Source organism: Physeter macrocephalus, chromosome 14 (assembly GCF_002837175.3).
Source record: "Physeter macrocephalus isolate SW-GA chromosome 14, ASM283717v5, whole genome shotgun sequence".
NCBI classification, from domain to species: domain Eukaryota; kingdom Metazoa; phylum Chordata; class Mammalia; order Artiodactyla; family Physeteridae; genus Physeter; species Physeter macrocephalus.
In genome coordinates, this window is record NC_041227.1 from 38,802,313 (window position 1) to 38,823,669 (window position 21,357).

A 21,357-nucleotide genomic window follows, 5' to 3' on the forward strand; every position below is an offset into this window, starting at 1 on the left:
AACCTTCCAAGACTGAACCAGGAAGAAATAGAAAATATGAACAGAACAATCACAAGTAATGAAATTGAAACTGTGATTAAAAATCTTCCAACAAAGTATGGGACCAGGTGGCTTCACAGGTGAATTCTATCAAACATTTATGGAAGAGCTAACACCCTTCCTTCTCAAATTCTTCCAAAAAATTCACAAAAACAGAAATATAGCTCAATGGAACAGGATATAGAAAGCCCCGAGATAAACCACCTACCTATGGTCAAGTAATCTTTGACAAAGGAGGCAAGAATATACAATGGAGAAAAGACAGTCTCTTCAATAAGTGGTGCTGGGAAAACTGGAGAGCTACATGTAAAAGAATGAAATTAGAACACTCCCTAACAACATACACAAAAATAAACTCAAAATGGATTAGAGACCTAAATGTAAGACTTCACAGTATAAAACTCTTAGAGGAAAACATGGTCAGAATACTCTTTGACATAAATCACAGCAAGATATTTTTTGATCCACCTCCTCGAGTAATTGAAATAAAAACAAAAATAAACAAATGGGACTTAATGAAACTTAAAAGCTATTGCAAAGCAAAGGAAACTACTAGCAAGAGAAGAAGACAACCCTCAGAATGGGAAAATAATTGCAAACAAATCAATGGACAAAGGATTAATCTCCAAAATTTATAAACAGCTCATGCAGCTCAGTATTAAAAAAACAATCAACCCAATCGATAAATGGGCAGAAGACCTAAATAGACATTTCTCCAAAGAAGACATACACATGGCCAAGAAGCACATGAAAAGCTGCTCAACATCACTAATTATTAGAGAAATACAAATCAAAACTACAATGAGTTATCACCTCACAACAGTTAGAATGGGCATCATCAGAAAATCTACAAACAACAAATGCTGGAGAGGGTGTGGAGAAAAGGGAACCCTCTTGCACTGTTGGTGGGAATGTAAATTGATACAGCCACTATGGAGAACAGTATGGAGGTTCTTTAAAAAACTAAAAATAGAATTTCCATATGACCCAGCAATCCCACTACTGGGCATATACCCAGAGAAAAACATAATTCAAAAAGACACATGCACCCCAATGTTCATTGCAGCACTATTTACAATAGCCAGGTCATGGAAGCAACCTAAATGTCCATTGACAGATGAATGGATAAAGAAGATGTGGTACATATATACAATGGAATATTAGCCATAAAAAGGAATGAAATTGAGTCACTTGTCGAGATGTGTATGGATCTATAGACTGTCATACAGAGTGAAGTAAGTCAGAAAGAGAAAAACACTTTTTGTATATTTACGCATATATGTGGAACCTAGAAAAATGCTACAGATGAACCAGTTTGCAGTGCGGAAATAGAGACACAGATGTAGAGAAGAAATGTATGGACACCAATGGGGGAAAGTGGCGGGGGCAGGTGTGGTGGTGTGATGAATTGGGAGATTGGGATTGACATATATACACTAATATGTATAAAGTGGATAACTAATAAGAACCTGCTGTATAAGAAAAAAAAAAAGAAAAGAGTAGCAATTAGCCATTGCTACTATGAAAAAAAATATATATATATGGCACTATCTATGAAGTAGTCTTGACAGGGAGTGGAAAAGTGAGCCTAAATCTAATAAAAAATTAAAAATAAAAAAAGGAAAATAGTGTTGATTAGTAAGCATGCTCAGAGAAGAGATTTTTAAATCTCAATTTAGAAGCAGTAACATCATGCTTATCAACTTTAAGTTTTCTTTGTTCCTTTCTCCTTTACCTTCCATGTGAAACTCTAGGAATAACAAGAGGTATATCCAAAATTCCCTCTAGCAGGGGACCTAGAGCGGGACATAACTATATAAACATATTTCATACAATTTTAATCACTATTTCCAAATAAACTTTTAAGAGTTTCTTTAACAGACCTTGAACAGGAAGAAAAGGACCAAAGTTTGCTCTTTCCACACACTTCAGTAAACAAAAAACCTCTTCTACGTCAATAAAAAATGGGATTAATCCTGCCAATTATCTCACTATTGGAAAACATGTATAGAGAACTTATTAAATGCAGGCCAAATTATTAAACTCAGACTTTATCTTTAGGGGCTTCCTCTCTAATTAGGATATACCTCGATTTATTAGAAATAATTACGTAAAAATTAAATGACTACTAATTTTAGGAACACAAAAGTCATTTTCACTTTTGTAAAATGGAAGAAATAATATTAATCCACCTGACCAATAAATGTTGACAATCAGTTATATTATGCATAAGGTGCTTTGTGAAGGTAGAATAATGTTAGAAATCGTAATAAAGTTTCACTTTTATTTGCCAATATTTTTATCACTTTTATTGAAGAAAATTGTCTTGATATTTTTCCTAATAATATAAACATTTTATTTTTTAATTTTTAGAGAACAGAAATTGATAAAATAGACTTAAATTTGATGGGTTCTTTAGAAAAATCATTATCAGGATTACAGTTATTAGATTGCTTTGACTATATTTAAGCAGCTTAGATTAAGATTCTATTACATGACTGGTAATGCACATGAAATTATCTTAAAAGTGATTGTGCCCTATGTAAATGCCACAATTTTATAAAATACTTCTATGTAGATGTTAAAATGTGGCCAGACACGCTCACCTAGATGTGAGCACACATCTGACATAAACTGACTTGATGGTTCTCCAGGACTGGAGTTCCAGTTCCTATACCTGCTCCCACATATCCACCCACCTCTATTGGATGAGGGCCTGGTTAAACAGATGGGTCTTGGGCTGCGCTCTCAAAAGAGGCAGCCTCCACCTTTATTAAGCAAAGCATTGGGTGAAAATAGGTTATATTGTGTTATTGTGATTCTGGGCATGATAATTTGCGTGTAAAGCTACTATTCCTTGCTGTTGTTGTTTGTTGTTGGAAATAAATTTTTCTTTATGAATGAATATGTATAAATTGGAGGACAACAGATGGAGTTTCTGGGATCTGGAAAACCTATAGACAGGGAAGGAGTTCTCAGTCAAATATAAAAATAAAAAATCGGCAGGAGTGTGAAATGCCATGCAGTTTTATAAATGCATGTAGCTAAGATTTTTAAGAAAATGTTTGGGTTTGCCAAGAGACATCATGAAATTTCTCCCATCCACTAAAGGGTATGGAACCAAGATAGAATTCATAACATCTTTCCTCATTCCCCTTCAGCAAGTTACCACTTCAACAGTTACAAAGTTTGATTTGGGGCAGGGCATTAAGTCCTGGATACGATCTATGTAAATACTACACATTTTCACTGTGAAGTCAGAAGGGGGGATCTGAAGTGACAGGGTGGCAGATGACTTTATAATATCTGAAGTGGGACTTCCCTGGAGGTCTAGTGGTTAACACTCTGTGTGCTTCCACTGCAGGAGGCACAGGTTTGATTTCTGGTCAGGGAACTAAAATCCCACATGCCACGTGGCGCGGCCCCAAAAAAGAAAAAAAAAAGTTAAAAAAGTAAATAAAATGTAACATCTGAAGCAAATTTTGTTTATGGTTGACTAATGGCATTGCTACGCAGTCCATATTTGTGATGAAAGCACTGAGGGGAAGGCGTGAGCAGCAATTAGATGGCCCTGTACTTGGAAGATCATATGAGACAAGATTTGATGCTCTAAGATTGACATATTGAGAAAACCTTCAAAGGCATTTGTTCTCCACGCATTTTCATGATGTTCTCTTTAGTGTTTCAATAATTAGCAAACCATCACATATGAATATAGGCATTTCTTCTTAAAAAGCTCCATTATTTATTGATGGAATCATTAACACTCTGATATTTGCTTCTCTTACTATGGCAGTGCATGGTTTGTGGACATCACAGGAAAATTCACGTTAAAGATTCCTACTCCGCTTTCTTAAGTGATTTCTTTAATCTTTTGGTAGCTCAGGTTTCTCCACAAAGAAAGGGACTTTGATTACCACATACTTTTTTTATGTTGCTGCAGGACTTCTGTTCTCTGGCTTTTGTAGAGACTAGATAAACATAGGCGTAAAGTTGCTTAATACTTCAGCAGAAAACTGCAGTGGAACCTCTGAAAATCTGACCTCTTAAAAAAAAATCTAAATGGAATGGTCTTATATTTTGCTTATTATTTGACTTCATAATTATATGTGCTAGGTTAATGGTTAAATGGGTAAGAAATGACACATCATTGTTTTACAAAAATATTTAAAATTTATTTCTTTCCCTCAAACAAAAATTAATGTAAAAACGAATAAATCTATCACTATTTGAGTTCGTTCTTATTGCAGTGTCTTGAGATAGCTTTATTTGATCGTGTTTAATTTAATTAAAATTATCATTATACTTTCTTGTTACATTGTCCTTTGAAATTGTTGAAATTGCCTAAATAACATTGTTCTATCTCTGGTTGATAAAATGGAGAAACCAAAAGATTAATTTAGCTACAGAATGGAAAAAAAAGGATCACATATGTACTTCATTTTATTAGAAGGAAGCACATTGTAAAAATATTCATTTGAAGAGAAAAATAGTGAAATATTTCAATTTTCATATCATAATAAAACAATAATAAAGTCTGTCTGATATGTGTGTGTGTGTGTGTGTGTGTGTGTGTGTGTATGTACAGCATGATCATGATCATTACCAACTTTTGTTGAACTACTCTGGCATATTATATTTTTATATATTATTTAATGTCTTTTATTTTGTTTTCTTTTGAACAGCAAATGCCAGTCTTCTTGGAGGTGGAGGTGGTAAGTCCTGAACATCACTTAAAATATATTTTATTACTACGCCAACCATAAGATGTTTAGTAAGTTCTGTGATACTTTAAAGAAAATTAATTTTGCTGTAGTCATCAACCACGCAAATTATAATCTTAGAATATTTATAATAGAAATATCTTGGGTTTGCCTAAATGTTATTTTAACTGACTTCAAAATATGCAGAATACTATTGTTGTTATCATCAAGCTTTATATTTCTATCTTTGGCATAAACTATAGTAGCAATAAGCTATTGAGATGAACACACATATAGTAGATGATAGTCACTTTTTTTTTTTTTTTTTTGTGGTATGCGGGCCTCCCTCTGCTGTGGCCTCTCCCGTTGCGGAGCACAGGCTCCGGACGCTCAGGCCCAGCGGCCATGGCTCACGGGCCCAGCCGCTCCGCGGCACGTGGGATCCTCCCGGACCGGGGCGCGAACCCGGTTCCCCTGCAACGGCAGGCGGACGCGCAACCACTGCGCCACCAGGGAAGCCCGATAGTCACTTTTTTAAAAAATTTATTTTATTGAAGTATGGTTGATTTGCAATGTTGTGTTAATTTCTGCTGTGCAGCAAAGTGATTCCGTTATACATGTATATAAATATATATACATTCTTTTTCATATTCTTTTCCATTATAGATTATCACAGGATATCAAATATAGTTCCCTGTACTACACAGTAGGACCTTGTTGTTTATCAATTCTATATATACTAGTTTGCATCTGCTAAGTGCAAACTCCCAATTCATCCCTCCCTCACACCCCTTCCACCTTGGCAACCACAAGGCTGTTCTCTATATCTTTGAGTGTGTTTCTGTTTTATAGATAAGTTTATTTGTGTCATATTTTAGATTCCACATATAAGTGCTATCATATGGTATTTGTCTTTCTCTTTCTGACTTACTTCACTTAGTATGCTTATCTCTGGGTCCATCCGTGTTGCTGTGAATGACATTATTTCATTCTTTATGGCTGAGTAATATTCCATTGTGTATATATACCTCATCTTCTTTATCCATTCATCTGTTGATGGACATTTTGGTTGTATCCATATCTTGGCTATTGTGAATAGTGCTGCTATGAACATAGGGGTGCATGTATCTTTTTGAATTATAGTTTTGTCCAGATATATACCCAAGAGTTGAATTGCTGGATCATATGGCAACTCTATTTTTAGTTTTTTGAGGAACCTCCATACTGTTTTCAATAGTGGCTGCACGATAGAGTCACTTTTAATATGAATTTTAAAACAATACATCTGGAGACTTATGGGTTTTATCTTTTTTTTTTTCATAATAATGACTAAAAACATTATGACTTTGTAGCCTGAGAGCTTAATATATCAGTGACTTACTGTGAAAAATAAAAATGAAATTGGTAATGGCATTTTGCTTTTTCTTTCTTCCTTTTCAGAGGAGAGAGAGAAAGAGATCAAAGTGAGATGAGGAAGAGAGAGATTTCTGTACTAGGAATTCTTTTTTGATACTAAAATCTTGGAACTATTTATTATTTTTATTTCTAGGTTGAAAGATGAAAGCTTAACTAGCCCCAGTCTATACTACATGGTAGGGGAGGAAAAAAGTATACAGTAGAATGGGGTCCTTTTCATTTAGGACCCAGATGGACATAAATAGGTTTGTTTTCTCTCTCCTTCTTCTTCTTGCTCCCTCTTTTCATGTATGTGGTTGTAATAGATATGATTATACAGAGCTTTAGGTTTTCAACAAACAAGTTAGAACTTGTTTACTTGGTCCCCAACTTCTAAGAAATGTTATCCTTTATAAATCATCATCAGGAGGTTTCAGCGTAAATTTTATTTGAAAATTAAAATTTTAACCATTTTTCCCATATAAGAATCAATAGGGCTTCCCTGGTGGCGCAGTGGTTGGGGGTCCGCCTGCTGATGCAGGGGATGCGGGTTCGTGCCCCGGTCCAGGAGGATCCCGCGTGCCGCGGAGCCGCTAGGCCCATGAGCCATGGCCGCTGATCCTGTGCGTCCGGAGCCTGTGCTCCGCAGCGGGAGAGGCCGCAACAGTGAGAGGCCCATGTACCGCAAAAAAAAAAAAAAAAAAAAAAAAAAAAGAATCAATAGATTTTTAAAAACAGAATGTTGGAAATAGAAATGATAGAAAATAGTTTAAACTAGAAAGTGCTCTTCATATTACCACATGTCAATGCACATTCTATAGCAGAGTATTTTTCTTCTTCCCCAAATTACTTTAGAAAATATAATTATACAGGGTTTCTCATTGTTCTTCTTCTTCTTCTTCTTCTTCTTCTTCTTCTTTTTGGTATTCTTTGGGAACTAGTAGAGAAATTTTCCTTAGGAATGTACTGGATTCCCAATAAATTTTTATCTCTAGGTTTCTTATAATATGTGAAGGAAAAATTAAGATAAGTCATTCATAGTGACGATTTTCTTACATGACGTATTAGTATTTTAACAAATTTGACTAGTACTGTTAAATAGGATAAAAAAAGTTAAAATTGAGTCTACATATACAAATCTATCAATTTAAAACAGCAGACAAATTAGCTAGAGAGTTAATTTATGGTTCTTGGCTATTTAAAAAAAAACTGAATTGACTAATTATATAAGTTCAAATCACTTTAGCTGCCCAAAACAGAAAACCCCCAAATAATAGTGACTTAAAGGAGATAGAAAAATGTTTCTGTCCCCTGTGAAAGTAGTTTAGATGTAGACTAGAGGGGCTGTGCAGTAATCCCATCCTGTCATCAAGTGCTCAAGCTCTGGCTTTTCTGCTCTTCCTTCCTACTGTGTGGAACTCAGGGTCCACAGAGGCTGCTGGACTCTAGGCATCAAAAATATGGGGGTCAGGAGGAGTAAGAAATGCAAAAAATCAAAAAGGTGGCCCCTAAAAGACAAGCCAGTTTTCTTTAAGCAGCTTTATCTGATGTCTCATATCCTTGAATTGATCAAATGTTCATTCATGGATAATATAGTTTTATGCCAGGAAGAAATGTGCTCATCAAAAAAAAGCAGTGCTCTGTTTTCTAAGGAATAAGGGGAGGGTGGAGGTTTGGCAGGCAATGAGCAGTTCCTGCCATTGTGGGAAGGTAGGCTGCTGTTCAGGTACCCTTGTCAAGCTGCTTTGTTTCAATATATGTATACATGGTTGGTGTGTATAGAATTAGCTCTAGTGAGTTGGCCTGTATTTCCTTGTGGTTCCTTCAACCTGTGTGGGAAGATACAGTGTACATTTTTAGCAATGGCAAGACGTTCAGGAATGGGCAAACTCAATGTTCTGTTTGCCTGAAGTATATACTTGACTGTCCTCTAGGTGGTTGATTTTGCTAAATGCAGTTATTTGCCATAATTTCTCATTTCTGAATTCTAAAATTAGCAACTCAATATCATCATAAAGATAAATTATAAGTATTTAAGATGGCTGTAATTTCTTTCATTAAAGTAGGTCATTGACAGGTTTAATTCATTTATGCACTTCTGGAGATGTCAAGATTGCTCTAAAATACATTTCCGATTTTTGGAAAGCTGAATTTAAAACTTAAATTTAAGGAATATTTTTAGCCTTCTCTGAACTGATTTTTGGCCTTTTGATTCTATGACAAATCTTATTAATCCTGTCAGTGATATTTGTACAGCAACAGCTAATAATCATCTAATAAGGAGCCTTGAACTGATACAATCCTCTTGGATTTGATCAATGATTCCTTTTATTGACTTGAATTAATATCCCTTCAAAAACCTCTAAAGGAAATAATTCTTTGATTGACTAAACAATTTGATCAAGAAAACTTGGGACCACATAAAAAAATAATAATAGTACCTTAAATACCATTTTTTCAGGCTCTCAGGAGGGCTTCCCCCCAGTTCTGTATAAATTGCACTTGAAATTTAGGCAAAAAATCAGTCTATACAAAATTGTATTATCTATAATCTTAGCATTTTGCTCTTTTTTTTTTGGAGATTATGATCAAGACAAGAGATCTCCTAAGAGGAGATTTTTAAAATGATCACAATCACCCACTCAGTTTTAATTTTAAAGTGAGAGAATCATTTTATATAGGTGTGGATTTTCATCTTTGGGCCAGAGGTCACTCTCTTTAGGAACTTAGTGTCACTTAGTGTCATTGTAGTGAGTATAAGTGATAGGGCTTCAACTACCTAGTCATATCAGTTAAAATACTTGGTAAAATGGATCATCTATGTATATATGTCCCAGACATGTTAAGGGAAAATAAATATACTAATATTTAAGTAAGAATGTGGCTGGTCTATAGTGACTGGATTCTATCTTTCAGGAAGCCTTTATATAATCTATGTAATGGTATAATGTCAAAAAAAACCTTAGAAGTTCTATTAATTTTTACAAGCTCTCCATCATTGCTCCCAGTACTAACCTGCATAGCAGTATAGCATATTTAGATATAAAAGAAGTAAATTTTATTTTCTCATTTAGTCCTTTTCTTAGTCAGGGTAGGCTATATTATGCTGTGGTAACAAACCTAAAAATCTTAGTGGTTAAAACAATAAGGTTAATTTCTTGCTCACATCAGTGTTGAGTAGATTGGTGGCTGTTCTACTCAGGCTCTCCTACAGGTGGTGACACGGAGTCTCAGGTTGCTTCTCTATCTTGTAGCTACTCTATGTGGTATGTGGCTCCAGTCACAAAACAGGAAGAGACAGCTGGTGGATCTTGTGGGATGTATTTACAGAGCACTTCATGAATGGCTTATGTCACTTCTGCCCACATTCCATGGGTCAGAATTCAGGCAAGTGACCCCCAACCTAACTACAATGAAGCCTGGGAAGAATGGAGTCTTCCAGTGTTCCCAGGAAGAGGAAATGGTGTGGTAAATACATAGCACTGTCTCAGCCACAATGCTCAAATGAGATCAGTGTTATTTATTATTATTATTATTATTATTACTTTAATCACTGAGGGAACTGTGACTTAGGGAGATTTAGTGACTTCTTCAAGGTCACACAGCTTATAAAGTGCAAAGTTCCAATAAGAAGACAGGGTTCTTGACTCCCACTCAGGGCTCGTGCTTTTGCTCTGTGGTTTTTTGTTTTTTTAACATCTTTATTGGAGTATAATTGCTTACAATGGTGTGTTAGTTTCTGCTTTATAACAAGGTGAATCAACTATACATATAAATATGTCCCCATATCTCCTCCCTCTTGCATTTCCCTCCCACTCTCCCTACACCTCACCTCTAGGTGGCCACAAAGCACCGAGCTGATCTCCCTGTGCTATGAAGCTGCTTCCCACTAGCTATCTGTTTTACATTTGGTAGTGTATATATGTCCATGCCACTCTCTCACTTCGTTCCAGCTTCCCCTTCCCCTTCCCCGTGTCCTCAAGTCCATTTTCTACATCTGAATCTTTATTTCTCTCCTGCCCCTAGGTTCTTCAGAACCATTTTTTTTCTAGGTTCCACATATATGCGTTAATATACGATATTTGCTTTCCTCTTTCTGACTTACTTCACTCTGTACGACAGTCTCTAGATCCATCCACGTCTCTACAGATGACCCAATTTCATTCCTTTTTATGGCTGAGTAATATTCCATTGTATATATATACCACATCTTCTTTATCCATTCATCTGTCAGTGGGCATTTAGGTTGCTTCCATGTCCTGGCTATTGGAAATAGTGCTGGAGTGAACATTGTGGTACCTGACTCCTTTTGAATTATGGTTTGCTCAGGGTATATGCCCAGTAGTGGGACTGCTGGGTCATATGGTAGTTCTATTTTTAGTTTTTTCAGGAACCTCCATACTGTTCTCCACAGTGGCTGTATCAATTCACATTCCCACCAACAATGCAAGAGGGTTCCCTTTTCTCCACATCCTCTCCAGCATTTATTGTTTCTGCATTTTCTGATGATGGCCATTCTGATTGGTGTGAGATGATACCTCATTGTAGCTTTGATCTGCATTTCTCTAATGATTAGTGACGTTGAGCATCCCTTCATGTGTTTGTTGGCAATCTGTATATCCTCTTTGGAGAAATGTCCATTGAGGTCTTCTGCCCATTTTTTGATTGGGTTGTCTGTTTTTTTTTGATATTGATCTGCATGAGCTTCTTGTAACTTTTGGAAATTAATCCTTTGTCAGTTGCTTCATTTGCAAATATTTTCTCCCATTCTGAAGTCTGTCCTTCCGTCTTATTTATGGTTTCCTTTGCTGTGCAAAAGCTTTTAAGTTTAATTAGGTCCCATTTGTTTATTTTTATTTCCATTTTTCTAGGAGGTGGATTAACTTCTTTCATCAGTGTCTTATAGTTTTCTGCATACTGGTGTTTGATCTCCTTAGGTAGGTTTATTCCTAGGTATTTTATTCTTTTTGTTGCAGTGGTATATGGGAGTGTTTCCTTAATTTCTCTTTCAGATGTTTCATTATTAGTGTATAGGAATGCAAGAGATTTCTGTGCATTAAGTTTGTATCCTGCTACTTTACCAAGTTCATTGATTAGCTCTAGTAGTTTTCTGGTAGCATCTTTGGGATTCTCTATGTACAGTATCATGTCATCTGCAGACAGTGACAGTTTTACTTCTTTTCCAATTTGCATTCCTTTTATTTCTTTTTTTCCCTCTGATTGCTGTGGCTCAAACTTCCAAAACTATGGTGAATAATAGTGGTGAGAGTGGACAACCTTGTCTTGTTCCTGATCTTAGTGGAAATGGTTTCAGTTTTTCACCATTGAGAACAATGTTGGCTGTGGGTTTGTCGTCTATGGCCTTTACTATGTTGAGGAAAGTTCCCTGTATGCCTGCTTTCTGGAGGGTGTTTTTCATAAATGGGTGTTGAATTTTGTAAAAAGCTTTTTCTGCATCTATTGAGATGATCATATGGTTTTTCTCCATCAATTTGTTAATATGGTGTATCACATTGATTGATTTGCGTATATTGAAGAATCCTTGCATTCCTGGGATAAACCCCACTTGATTATGGTGTATGATCCTTTTAACGTGCTGTTGGATTCTGTTTGCTAGTATTTTGTTGAGGATTTTTCCATGTGTCACTGATATTAGCCTGTAGTTTCATCAGTGATATTGGCTTGTAGTTTTCTTTCTTTGTGACATCTTTATCTGGATTTTGTGTGAGGGTGATGGTGGCCTCATAGAAGGAGTTTGGGAGTGTTCTTCCCTCTGTTATATTTTGGAAAATTTGAGAAGGCTAGATGTTAGCTCTTCTGTAAATATTTGATAGAATTCGCCTGTGAAGCTATGTGGTCTGGGCTTTTGTTTGTTGGAAGATTTTTAATCACAGTCTCAATTTCAGTGCTTGTGATTGGCCTGTTTATATTTTCTATTTCTTCCTGCTTCAGTCTCAGAAGGTTGTGTTTTTGTTAGAATTTGTACGTTTCTTCCAGGTTGTCTATTTTATTGGCATATAGTTGCTTGTAATAATCTCTCATGATCCTTTGTATTTCTGCAGTGTCAGTTGTAACTTCTCGTTTTTCATTTCTAATTCTATTGATTTGAATCTTCTCCATTTTTTTCTTGATGAGTCTGGCTAAGGGTTTATCCATTTTGTTTATCTTCTCAAAAACCAGCTTTTAGTTTTATTGAGCTTTGCTATCGTTTCCTTCATTTCTTTTTCATTGATTTCTGATCTGATCTTTATGATTTATTTCCTTCTGCTATGTTTGGGTTTTTTTGTTCTTCTTTCTCTAATTGCTTTAGGTGTAAAATTAGGTTGTGTATTTGATGTTTCTTGTTTCTTGAGGTAGGATTGTTTTGCTATAAACTTCCCTTAGAACTGCTTTTGCTGCATCCCATAGGTTTTGGGTCGTGGTGTTTTCATTTTCATTTGTGTCTAGGTATTTTTTGATTTCCTAAGTGATCTCTTGGTTATTTAGTAGTGTATTGTTTAGCCTCCATGTATTTGTATTTTTTACAGATTTTTTTCCTGTATTTGATATCTAGTCTCATAGCGTGGTCGGAAAAGATACTTGATACAATTTCAATCTTCTTAAGTTTACCAAGGCTTGATTTGTGACCCAAGATACGATTTATCATATCTTGAATGTTCCATGAGCACTTGAAAAGAAAGTGCATTCTGTTGTTTTTGGATAGAATGTTCTATATATATCAGTTAAGTTCATCTTGTTTAATGTATCATTTAAAGCTTGTGTTTCCCTATTTATTTTCATTTTGGATGATCTTTCCATTGGTGAAAGTCAGGTGTTAAAAGTCCCCTGCTATGATTGTGTTACTGTTGATTTCCCCTTTTATGGCTGTTAGCATCTGCTTTATGTATTGAGGTGCCCCTATGCTGGGTGCATAAATATTTACAATTGTTATATCGTCTTCTTGGATTGATCCCTTGATCAGTATGTAGAGTCCTTCTTTGTCTCTTGTAATAGTCTTTATTTTAAAGTCTATTTTATCTGATATGAGAATTGCTACTCTAGCTTTCTTTTGATTTCCATTTGCATGGAATATCATTTTCCATCCCCTCACTTTCTAGTTTGCATTTGTCCCTAGGTCTGAAGTGGGTCTCTTGTAGACAGTATATATACGGTCTTGTTTTTGTATCCATCCACCAGTCTCTGTCTTTTGGTTGGAGCATTTAATCCATTCATGTTTAAGGTAGTTACCAACATGTATGTTCCTATTACCATTTTCTTAATTTTGGGGGGTTTGTTATTGTAGTTTTTTTCCGTCTCTCGTTTTTCCTGCTTAGCGAAGTTCCTTTAGCATTTGTTGTAAAGCTGGTTTGGTGTTGCTGAATTCTCTTAGCTTTTGCTTGTCTGTAAAGGTTTTAATTTCTCCGTCACATCTGAATGAGATCCTTACTGGGTGCAGTAATCTTGGTTGTAGGTTTTTCCCTTTCATCACTTTAAATATGTCCTGCCACTCCCTTCTGGCTTGTAGAGTTTCTGCTGAAAGATCGGGTGTAAACCTTATGGGGATTCCCTTGTATGTTATTGGTTGCTTTTCCCTTGCTGCTTTAATATTTTTTCTTTGTATTTAATTTTTGATAGTTTGATTATGTGTCTTGGAGTGTTTCTCATTGGATTTATCCTGTATCGGACTCTCTGCGCTTCCTGGACTTCATTGACTATTTCCTTTCCCATATTAGGGAAGTTTTCAACTATAATCTCTTCAAATATTTTCTCAGTCCCTTTCTTTTTCTCTTCTTCTTCTGGGCCCACTATAATTTGAATGTTGGTGCATTTAATGTTGTCCCTGAGGTCTCTGAGACTGTCCTCAATTCTTTTCATTCTTTTTTCTTTATTCTGCTCTGTGGAAGTTATTTCCAGTCTTTTATCTTCCAGGTCACTTATCCATTTTTGTGCCTCAGTTATTCTGCTATTGATTCCTTCTAGAGAATTTTAAATTTCATTTATTGTGTTGTTCATCATTGCTTGGTTGCTTTTTAGTTCTTCTAAGTCTTTGTTAAAAGTTTCTTGTATTTTGTCCATTCTATTTCCAATATTTTGGATCATCTTTATTATCATTACTCTGAATTCTTTTTCAGGTAGACTGCCTATTTCCTCTTCATTTTTTTGGTCTGGTGGGTTTTTACCTTGCTCCTTCAACTGCTGGGTGTTTCTTTGTCTTCTCATTTTGTTTGGGGTCTCCTTTTTGCAGGCTGCAGATTTGTAGTTCCCGTTGTTTTTGGTGTCTGCCCCTAGTGGCTAAGGTTGGCTCAGTGGGCTGTGTAGGCTTCCTGGTGGAGGCGACTGGTGCCTGTGTTCTAGTGGATGAGGCTGGATCTTGTCTTTCTAGTGGGTAGGACTGCATCTGGTGGTGTGTTTTGGGGTGTCTGTGACCTTATTATAATTTTAGGCAGCCTCTCTGCTCTTGGGTGGGGTTGTGTCCCTGTCTTGCTCGTTGTTTGACATAGGGTGTCCAGCACTATAGCTTGTTGGTCGTTGAATGGAGCTGGGTCCATGGAGATCTCTGGGAGAACTTTGGCCGTTTGATATTATGTGGAGCTAGGAGGTCTCTGGTGGACCAATGTCCTGAACTTGGCTCTCCCACCTCAGAGGCACAGGCGCGACACCCAGCCAGAGCACCAAGACCCTGTCAGCCACACAGCTCAGAAGAAAAGGGAGAAAAAAAGAAAGAAAAAAATAAAATAACAAAGTTATTAAAATAAAAAATAGAAAAAGATTATTAAAAATAAAAAAAATTGTAAGTAATTTTAAAAAAAGAAAGAAAAAAGTAGAGAGCCACCAAACCAAAAAACAAATCCACCAATGAAAAGAAGTGCTAAAAAATCTACTAAAGCCAAAAACAAAAAAACAAATAAAACGGACGGACAGAACCCTAGGACAAATGGTAAAAGCAAAGCTATACCGACAAAATCACACAAAGAAGCATGCACATACACACTCACAAAAAGAGAAAAAGGAAAAAAATATATATATATATATATATTTAAAAACAGGATGAGAGCCACCAAATCAATAAACAATTCTACCAATGGTAATAAACCCTAAATACTAAACTAAGATAAACATAAAACCAGAAACAGATTAGATGCAGAAAGCAAATCCCAAGTGTACAGTTGCTCCCAAAGTCCACCGCCTCAATTTTAGGATGATTTGTTGTTTATTCAGATATTCCAGAGATGCAGGGTGCATCAAGTTGATTGTGGAGATTTAATCCACTGTTCCTAAGGCTGCTGGGAGGAAATTTCCTGTCTCTTCTTTGTTCACATAGTTCCTGGGGTTCAGTTTTGCATTTGGCCCTGCCTCTGAGAGTAGGTCGCCTGAGGACATCTTTTCTTGGCTCAGACAGGATGGGGTTAAAATAGCAGCTGAATAGGGAGCTCTGTCTCACTCAAGCCGGGGATGGGAGGGGTACAGAATGCAGGGCAAGCCTGCAGCACCAGAGGCCAGCGTGATGTTGCCACAACCTGAGGTGCACCACGTGTTCTCCCGGGGAAGTTGTCCCTGCATCACAGGACCCTGGTAGTGGCAGGCTGCACAGGCTCCTGGGAGGGGAGGTGTGGTTAGTGACTTGTGCTTGCACACAGGCTTCTTGGTGGCTGCAGCAGCAGCCTTAGCATTTCATGCCCGTCTCTGCTGTCTGCGATGATAGCCGTGGCTCGCGCCCATCTCTGGAGCCTGTTTACGCAGTGCTCTGAATCCCCTCTCCTTGCGCACCCCAAAACAATGGTCTCTTGCCTCTTAGGCAGGTCCAGACTTTTTCCTGGACTCCCTCCCGGCTAGCTGTGGTGCACTAGCCCCCTTCGGCCTGTGTTCACGCAGCCAACCCCAGTACTCTCCCTGGGATCTGACCTCCCAAGCCCGAGCCTCACCTCCTAGCCCTGACCTGTCCCGGCCGGCAGGTGAGCAGACAAGCTTCTCGGGCTGGAGAGTGCTGGTTGGCACTGATCCTCTGTGCGGGAATCTCTCCGCTTTGCCCTCTGCACCCCTGTTGCTGCGCTCTCCTCCGTGGCTCCGAAGCTCCCCCCCCACCCCACCACCCCCGTCTCTGCCAGTGAAGGGGCTTCCTAGTGTGTGGAAACTTTTCCTCCTTCACAGCTCACTCCCAGAGGTGCAGGTCCTGTCCCTATTCTTTTGTGTCTGTTTTTTCTTTTTTCTTTTGCCCTACCCAGGTACGTGGAGAGTTTCTTGCCTTTTGGGAAGTCTGAGGTCTTCTGCCAGCGTTCAGTATGTGTTCTGTAGGAGTTGTTCCACATGTAGATGTATTTCTGATGTATTTGTGGGGAAGAAGGTGATCTCTACATCTTACTCCTACACTATCTTGAAGGTCTCTCTGCTCTGTGATGTTTACTATATCTTTTCTGTTTCGATTTGCCTTTTCTATGCAAAAGTAGGTAACTGTTCACACCAGGAAAAATTAAAGAGAGAACAGGAAAACGTGCAGCTGAGATACGGATGATGCTTTCCTTGGCTGATTTTCACAAGTCTGAAGCTCAGTTGATAACTTGAAAGTACATACAATAGCACTGTCTTACGGTACCTCTGGATTGCCATCCAGATTCATATACCTTTTTTGTGTACTTGAGGTTTAGTCTTAGAGCACATTGCATTTTAAATATGTATTCACTCATCTGTAATAAACATGTTTTACATGCACAAAGTCCTGTGATATCATACTTTTGGAATATATAATTTAAAAAAGCCTTTGTAGCCAATCTTAAATTATGTCAAGAAGTAGAATTAGAAAGAAAAAGCAGAATTAAAGAGCTACTTCCTCAATTACTTTCAGATCATTATGTAACAGACTGGAACAAAATTTACAGCCTCTTACTTTAGATGATGTCTTTCCTTTTCATCATCACAATAAGACCAGAACCTGCTAATAGAACCCAAACAAGATATGGTTTACAGGTTTTGCTTCCCTTTTAGTCTGTCAAACCTCCTGAGCGCTGAAGCCTGAGGCATAATGTTAGACATTTAAGATGACATTTCCTGACAGAGCAGCAATTTAAGGTTGGCTTTTTATACGCATAAATTTGTAGAACTGCTTTTTAAAATTATACCCACATACACACATACATATATATATATATGTATATGTATAATATATTAGTATCAATACTGTAATTCTAGACCTTATCCTTGAGGTGATTCTGTGGCAGATTAATTTTAAAAACTCTAGGTATAAGCAACCACCACTAAACAAACTCTCAGCCCCAGATGGAATTCATGGGAAAGTTGCTTTTCTAGAATGAGAACACAGCATATATTATGCCCTTCTCCACCACTAAAGGCTTCTTGCTCTCCTTGTGCCTCTTAAAGTGGGCCCAAAGTTTAACAAGGTGAATTACCAAATGTACTTCAAAAGCAGCAAAATCATAAAAACATTTGGTGTCATGCAATAGATACCATCAGTGTTATCTCCACCCACCCATTACCTATTTCTACATACAAACACACATATGAGCACGTGTTCATTCATTCATTCAACTCAACAAATACTAATTTGGGAACTACTGTATGTCAGTACTGATTATTGGTTTGGCAATAAACACAGCCCTTTCCCTGTGACCAATCCTGGTCTCTGTTTGGCTGAGTTATCTGAGCAGTTGTCTTTCCCCATGTTCTTTCAGATGTTCCAAGGATTTTCCTTCCATGGATCTTTTGACTTAAAATGATATATTAATATCAATAGATATTATTGATCAGGTATCAGATTCCTTCATTAAAAACCAGAACAGATATCCTGAAAAACAATTTTTTCACCAAAAATCTGAGTTTCTACCAAGAGTTCCTAACATGAGAAACAACATGTTTAAAGGGTCTTTTGAGTGTGTTTAAGTGGAACTGCTTTCATAAATTACTTCTTAAACATTCACAGGAGGAGTGGAGAGCCCTGTCACCCTCCAGATCCCCACAGTGATTACGTGTTTCACTCTTGTTAAACCTTGAGATCTGGCTGGTCCTTAGGCATGTTGGGAGGAATCTAGGAGGGTGGTCCACAGTGAGGGACCAAGTCTGGTTAAAACAGGTAGCGTGTTGGGGCTGGCCCCTCACGAGAGTCGGTCAAGCATGTCTGGCAGTGAGTTAGCCTGCTGGCCTCTGCTCAGCAGCTGGAGGAGTCCCAGCCATGGGCCTGGGGAGTAGCAACTGTCTCTCAGTCCTGGGATAGAGCAGCCTGGTGAAAGAAACTCAGGAGCCCTGGCCTTCTTGGTCAGGTGGGTACCCAGTCTCAGGATTAGAGCTTCAGAAAGTGATGTGATGCTAAATCTATGGAAAATAAGGCTTAAGATCTGACTGTGTCAAGTGGGATTGATCCTGGGCACTGCATGTGGGTAAGCATGCTAGGGGCGATCAGGAGGCTCAGAAGAGAGGAAGATAGAGGGGAGGGGGAGTGCAGGGACCAGGAGCCAGGCCAGGTCTGACAACATGCAGTTACATAGTGAACCAGCCTACCTTTGTCCTCCCTCCCTCCCTTCTTCCCTTCCTTCTTTCTTCCCTTCATTTTGCCCTCTTCCTTTTTTCCTTCTTTCCTTTTTCTCTTTCACAGTCAACAGTACGTACTGATTACCTATTGTATACTAGTCTTGACATTGAGGTAGGAAAGATTCTTATAACCAAGTGCAGTCTGAAGTATAAATATTTATTTACACATTAATATAATAAGAACTAGAAAGGTTCTCAATACAGGAAAAATGAAACAGAAAGGATGAAGTCAACATCTCTGAGTGGTCAGGGAAGGCTTCCCACAAGAGATGACACTGGAGCAATCTTGGAGGATGAGTTATTTTCCAGGAGAGGAAGGAAATAACTCACTCAGTTGTATTTTTCAGAGATACTCAGTTGTATTTTTCAGTTGTGTATTTTACAGAGATCTTGCTATGCTTCAGCAGTCCTCCTCACTGTTCTGCAGTCATGTTATCCAGATTTTGGTTAAACAGCTTTCTCTGACCATTCAGGCATGCCACTTAAAATGGAGTGAACAGTGTTAGAACTGAAGAAAGGAACTCTGGTACTAATGGTGTTGGCAGCAAAGGTTCATCACAGCAACCTGAGCAAAGTCTGGTGGTCACACCAACACAGGCTCCTCCCTGCCTTGCCTTTTCCTCTCACTACCTCACTTGCATCTCAGTCTAGGGACAAACTCTGCAGCTGCCCACACTAGTTGGATTTCTAGTATATGTCTTCCTCATTCCACATGAGCTTGTCTAGTTCTATTCTTAGAAGTTTGATCCAATCCTGATTGCCTTAATCTTGTCTGCCATTTGTCATTAAGCCTTTCAGGTGCTTCCTAGCAGAGGAAGGGGAGGGTATAAAGTCCAGGTCATGTCTCTGCTTGAACTTTCCTTTTTATTGGCCATTCCGAGGACATGCCTTGTTTATTCCACCTCTAACTTTGGTCACCATGACCCTTCTATTCTAAAGCTAATTGTGAAATTATTCATCATATTAAGTACATACCTACTTCCCATTCTGAGTGAAACTGCCCTATCTAAAGCCCTGTCAAAGGGGCAGCCCTGTGCAGATAAAATGCACCTTTTCATTCTGGCCAAGTTGATTGAACCTGGAAGGATACATTCCCCAATTAGGGCATAAACTTTTTGAAAAAAAAGAGGCTTTCATACTCATTTTTACACCCCTGGCAGCTTCTACCACATGTAGTAGGTATTTCATTTTAATTTTGAGGTATTACTATCTTTCATCCTGGATTTTTAACATGGTTAGATATTTCAGTTTTGACCAGTTTGCTGTAGAAAGATAATATCTGTATCTTTAGATCTCTAAATGAAAAGACAAAACTTTAAAAAAGACTTATAGCAGGCAACTTGAGGATCATATGCATATTTATGCAGTAATTATTTTAAGCACTGTATTACCTTTTATTTCTAAGAAGTTTATATAGCTAGGATATTATCATTTTCTTTAAATACTATGATTATATTTTTTAAGTTATGGGGGATAAGGAGAACAATATTTATTTGTATAGCTGTGGAAATGAAATGCAGAAAATTTGCATTACATGGAAAGAGAGAAAGGCTATTATCTCATTCATGTTTTGTCATGTTGCAGGTATTTAACCAGTTATATCTTTCAATCTGAAATATTGTCATTATTGATTTTTCTTGTTCAAACCTATTGGCAAAAGTTTAAAGTGCTAATGTACCAGTTAATAAGATTTAACATTCATCGAGAAATAGAATCAAGGATATACCTTAGGAAAAGTTTTTATGTAGGTTGGCTTAGCTATTGAACTCTCTATTTCATTCTTGAAGAATGATGGACAATGAGAATTATGGGCAGTAATCTCTTAATATGTTACTTGATTTAGGTTTTTCGTTGAAAACAATGAATTGATTTTGTAATACACTTGTAATTTAAAATATTAAGACATAAAAATGTTAGGTTACTTAGAACTGGCTGTGAAGGCATTGAAGCTATAACCTCTATTTTATGTTTCATTACAGTAAATAATCACTTTTTAGGTTCATAATTTTGTGCACCATTAAAGATACTTGCTTCTTTTCTTTGACACATGCTTCATTTCATTAGCTTGTGGGGGTCCCATGAAGCCTTTGTGTGATCATTGTGTTCAGTCTTTAGAATAAAAATAAAGTAAAACCATTTACTCTGAAGTTTTCATGGCTGAAGTTCAATTTACACTTAAATTACTCAAATTAACTTAAATTACACAAGTTAAAATGATACGTCTCTGTTGAATATTTCTTCACACAACTCAATAAAAGATTTTAGATATTCATTGTGATAGGTGTTTTGCCTATTAATATAAACCATTGAGACTTAGAAAATTTTTAATACAATAGTGGTATCATTACAGAACAGATAACATGGGAAGGAATTTTTCACACGTGTTTATTGGGGGAGAGAGACCCAACTAGATTGAGGGAAGGACTTTAGATTCTAAAGATACGGTTGACTGAGGAAATCAGAAAATCTCCCTGCAACAACTCATTTAAGTTATGGATAAAATAAAATAAAAATTAATTGTAGTATATTTGCCAGCTTGCAAGGAAGAAATTACATCTTTGGGTGCCATAAATAAGGGAGTACTGAAAAAACAAAGTGAACCAAAACTATAATATAAACTGTATACTGTAAGTGCCTTGTGGTAGTGTACATGGTGATGGGGCATTGGACACTAGGGGCCACAAAGCTAGTTCTCATTTGGGGA

At 37.3% G+C, this 21,357-nt stretch overlaps 1 protein-coding gene across 3 annotated transcripts in view; it reads left to right on the forward strand.

Annotated features, from left to right (window-relative positions):
• The window catches only part of MACROD2 (mono-ADP ribosylhydrolase 2), a 2,044,226-nt gene that overhangs the window by 473,140 nt on the left and 1,549,729 nt on the right, over positions 1 to 21,357 (forward strand). For all 3 annotated transcript variants that reach the window (XM_028499297.2, XM_028499299.2, XM_028499300.1), the window contains exon 4: positions 4,725 to 4,754. In XM_028499297.2, the coding sequence (XP_028355098.1) occupies positions 4,725 to 4,754 (30 nt within the window). The remainder of the gene's footprint in view (positions 1 to 4,724; positions 4,755 to 21,357) is intronic.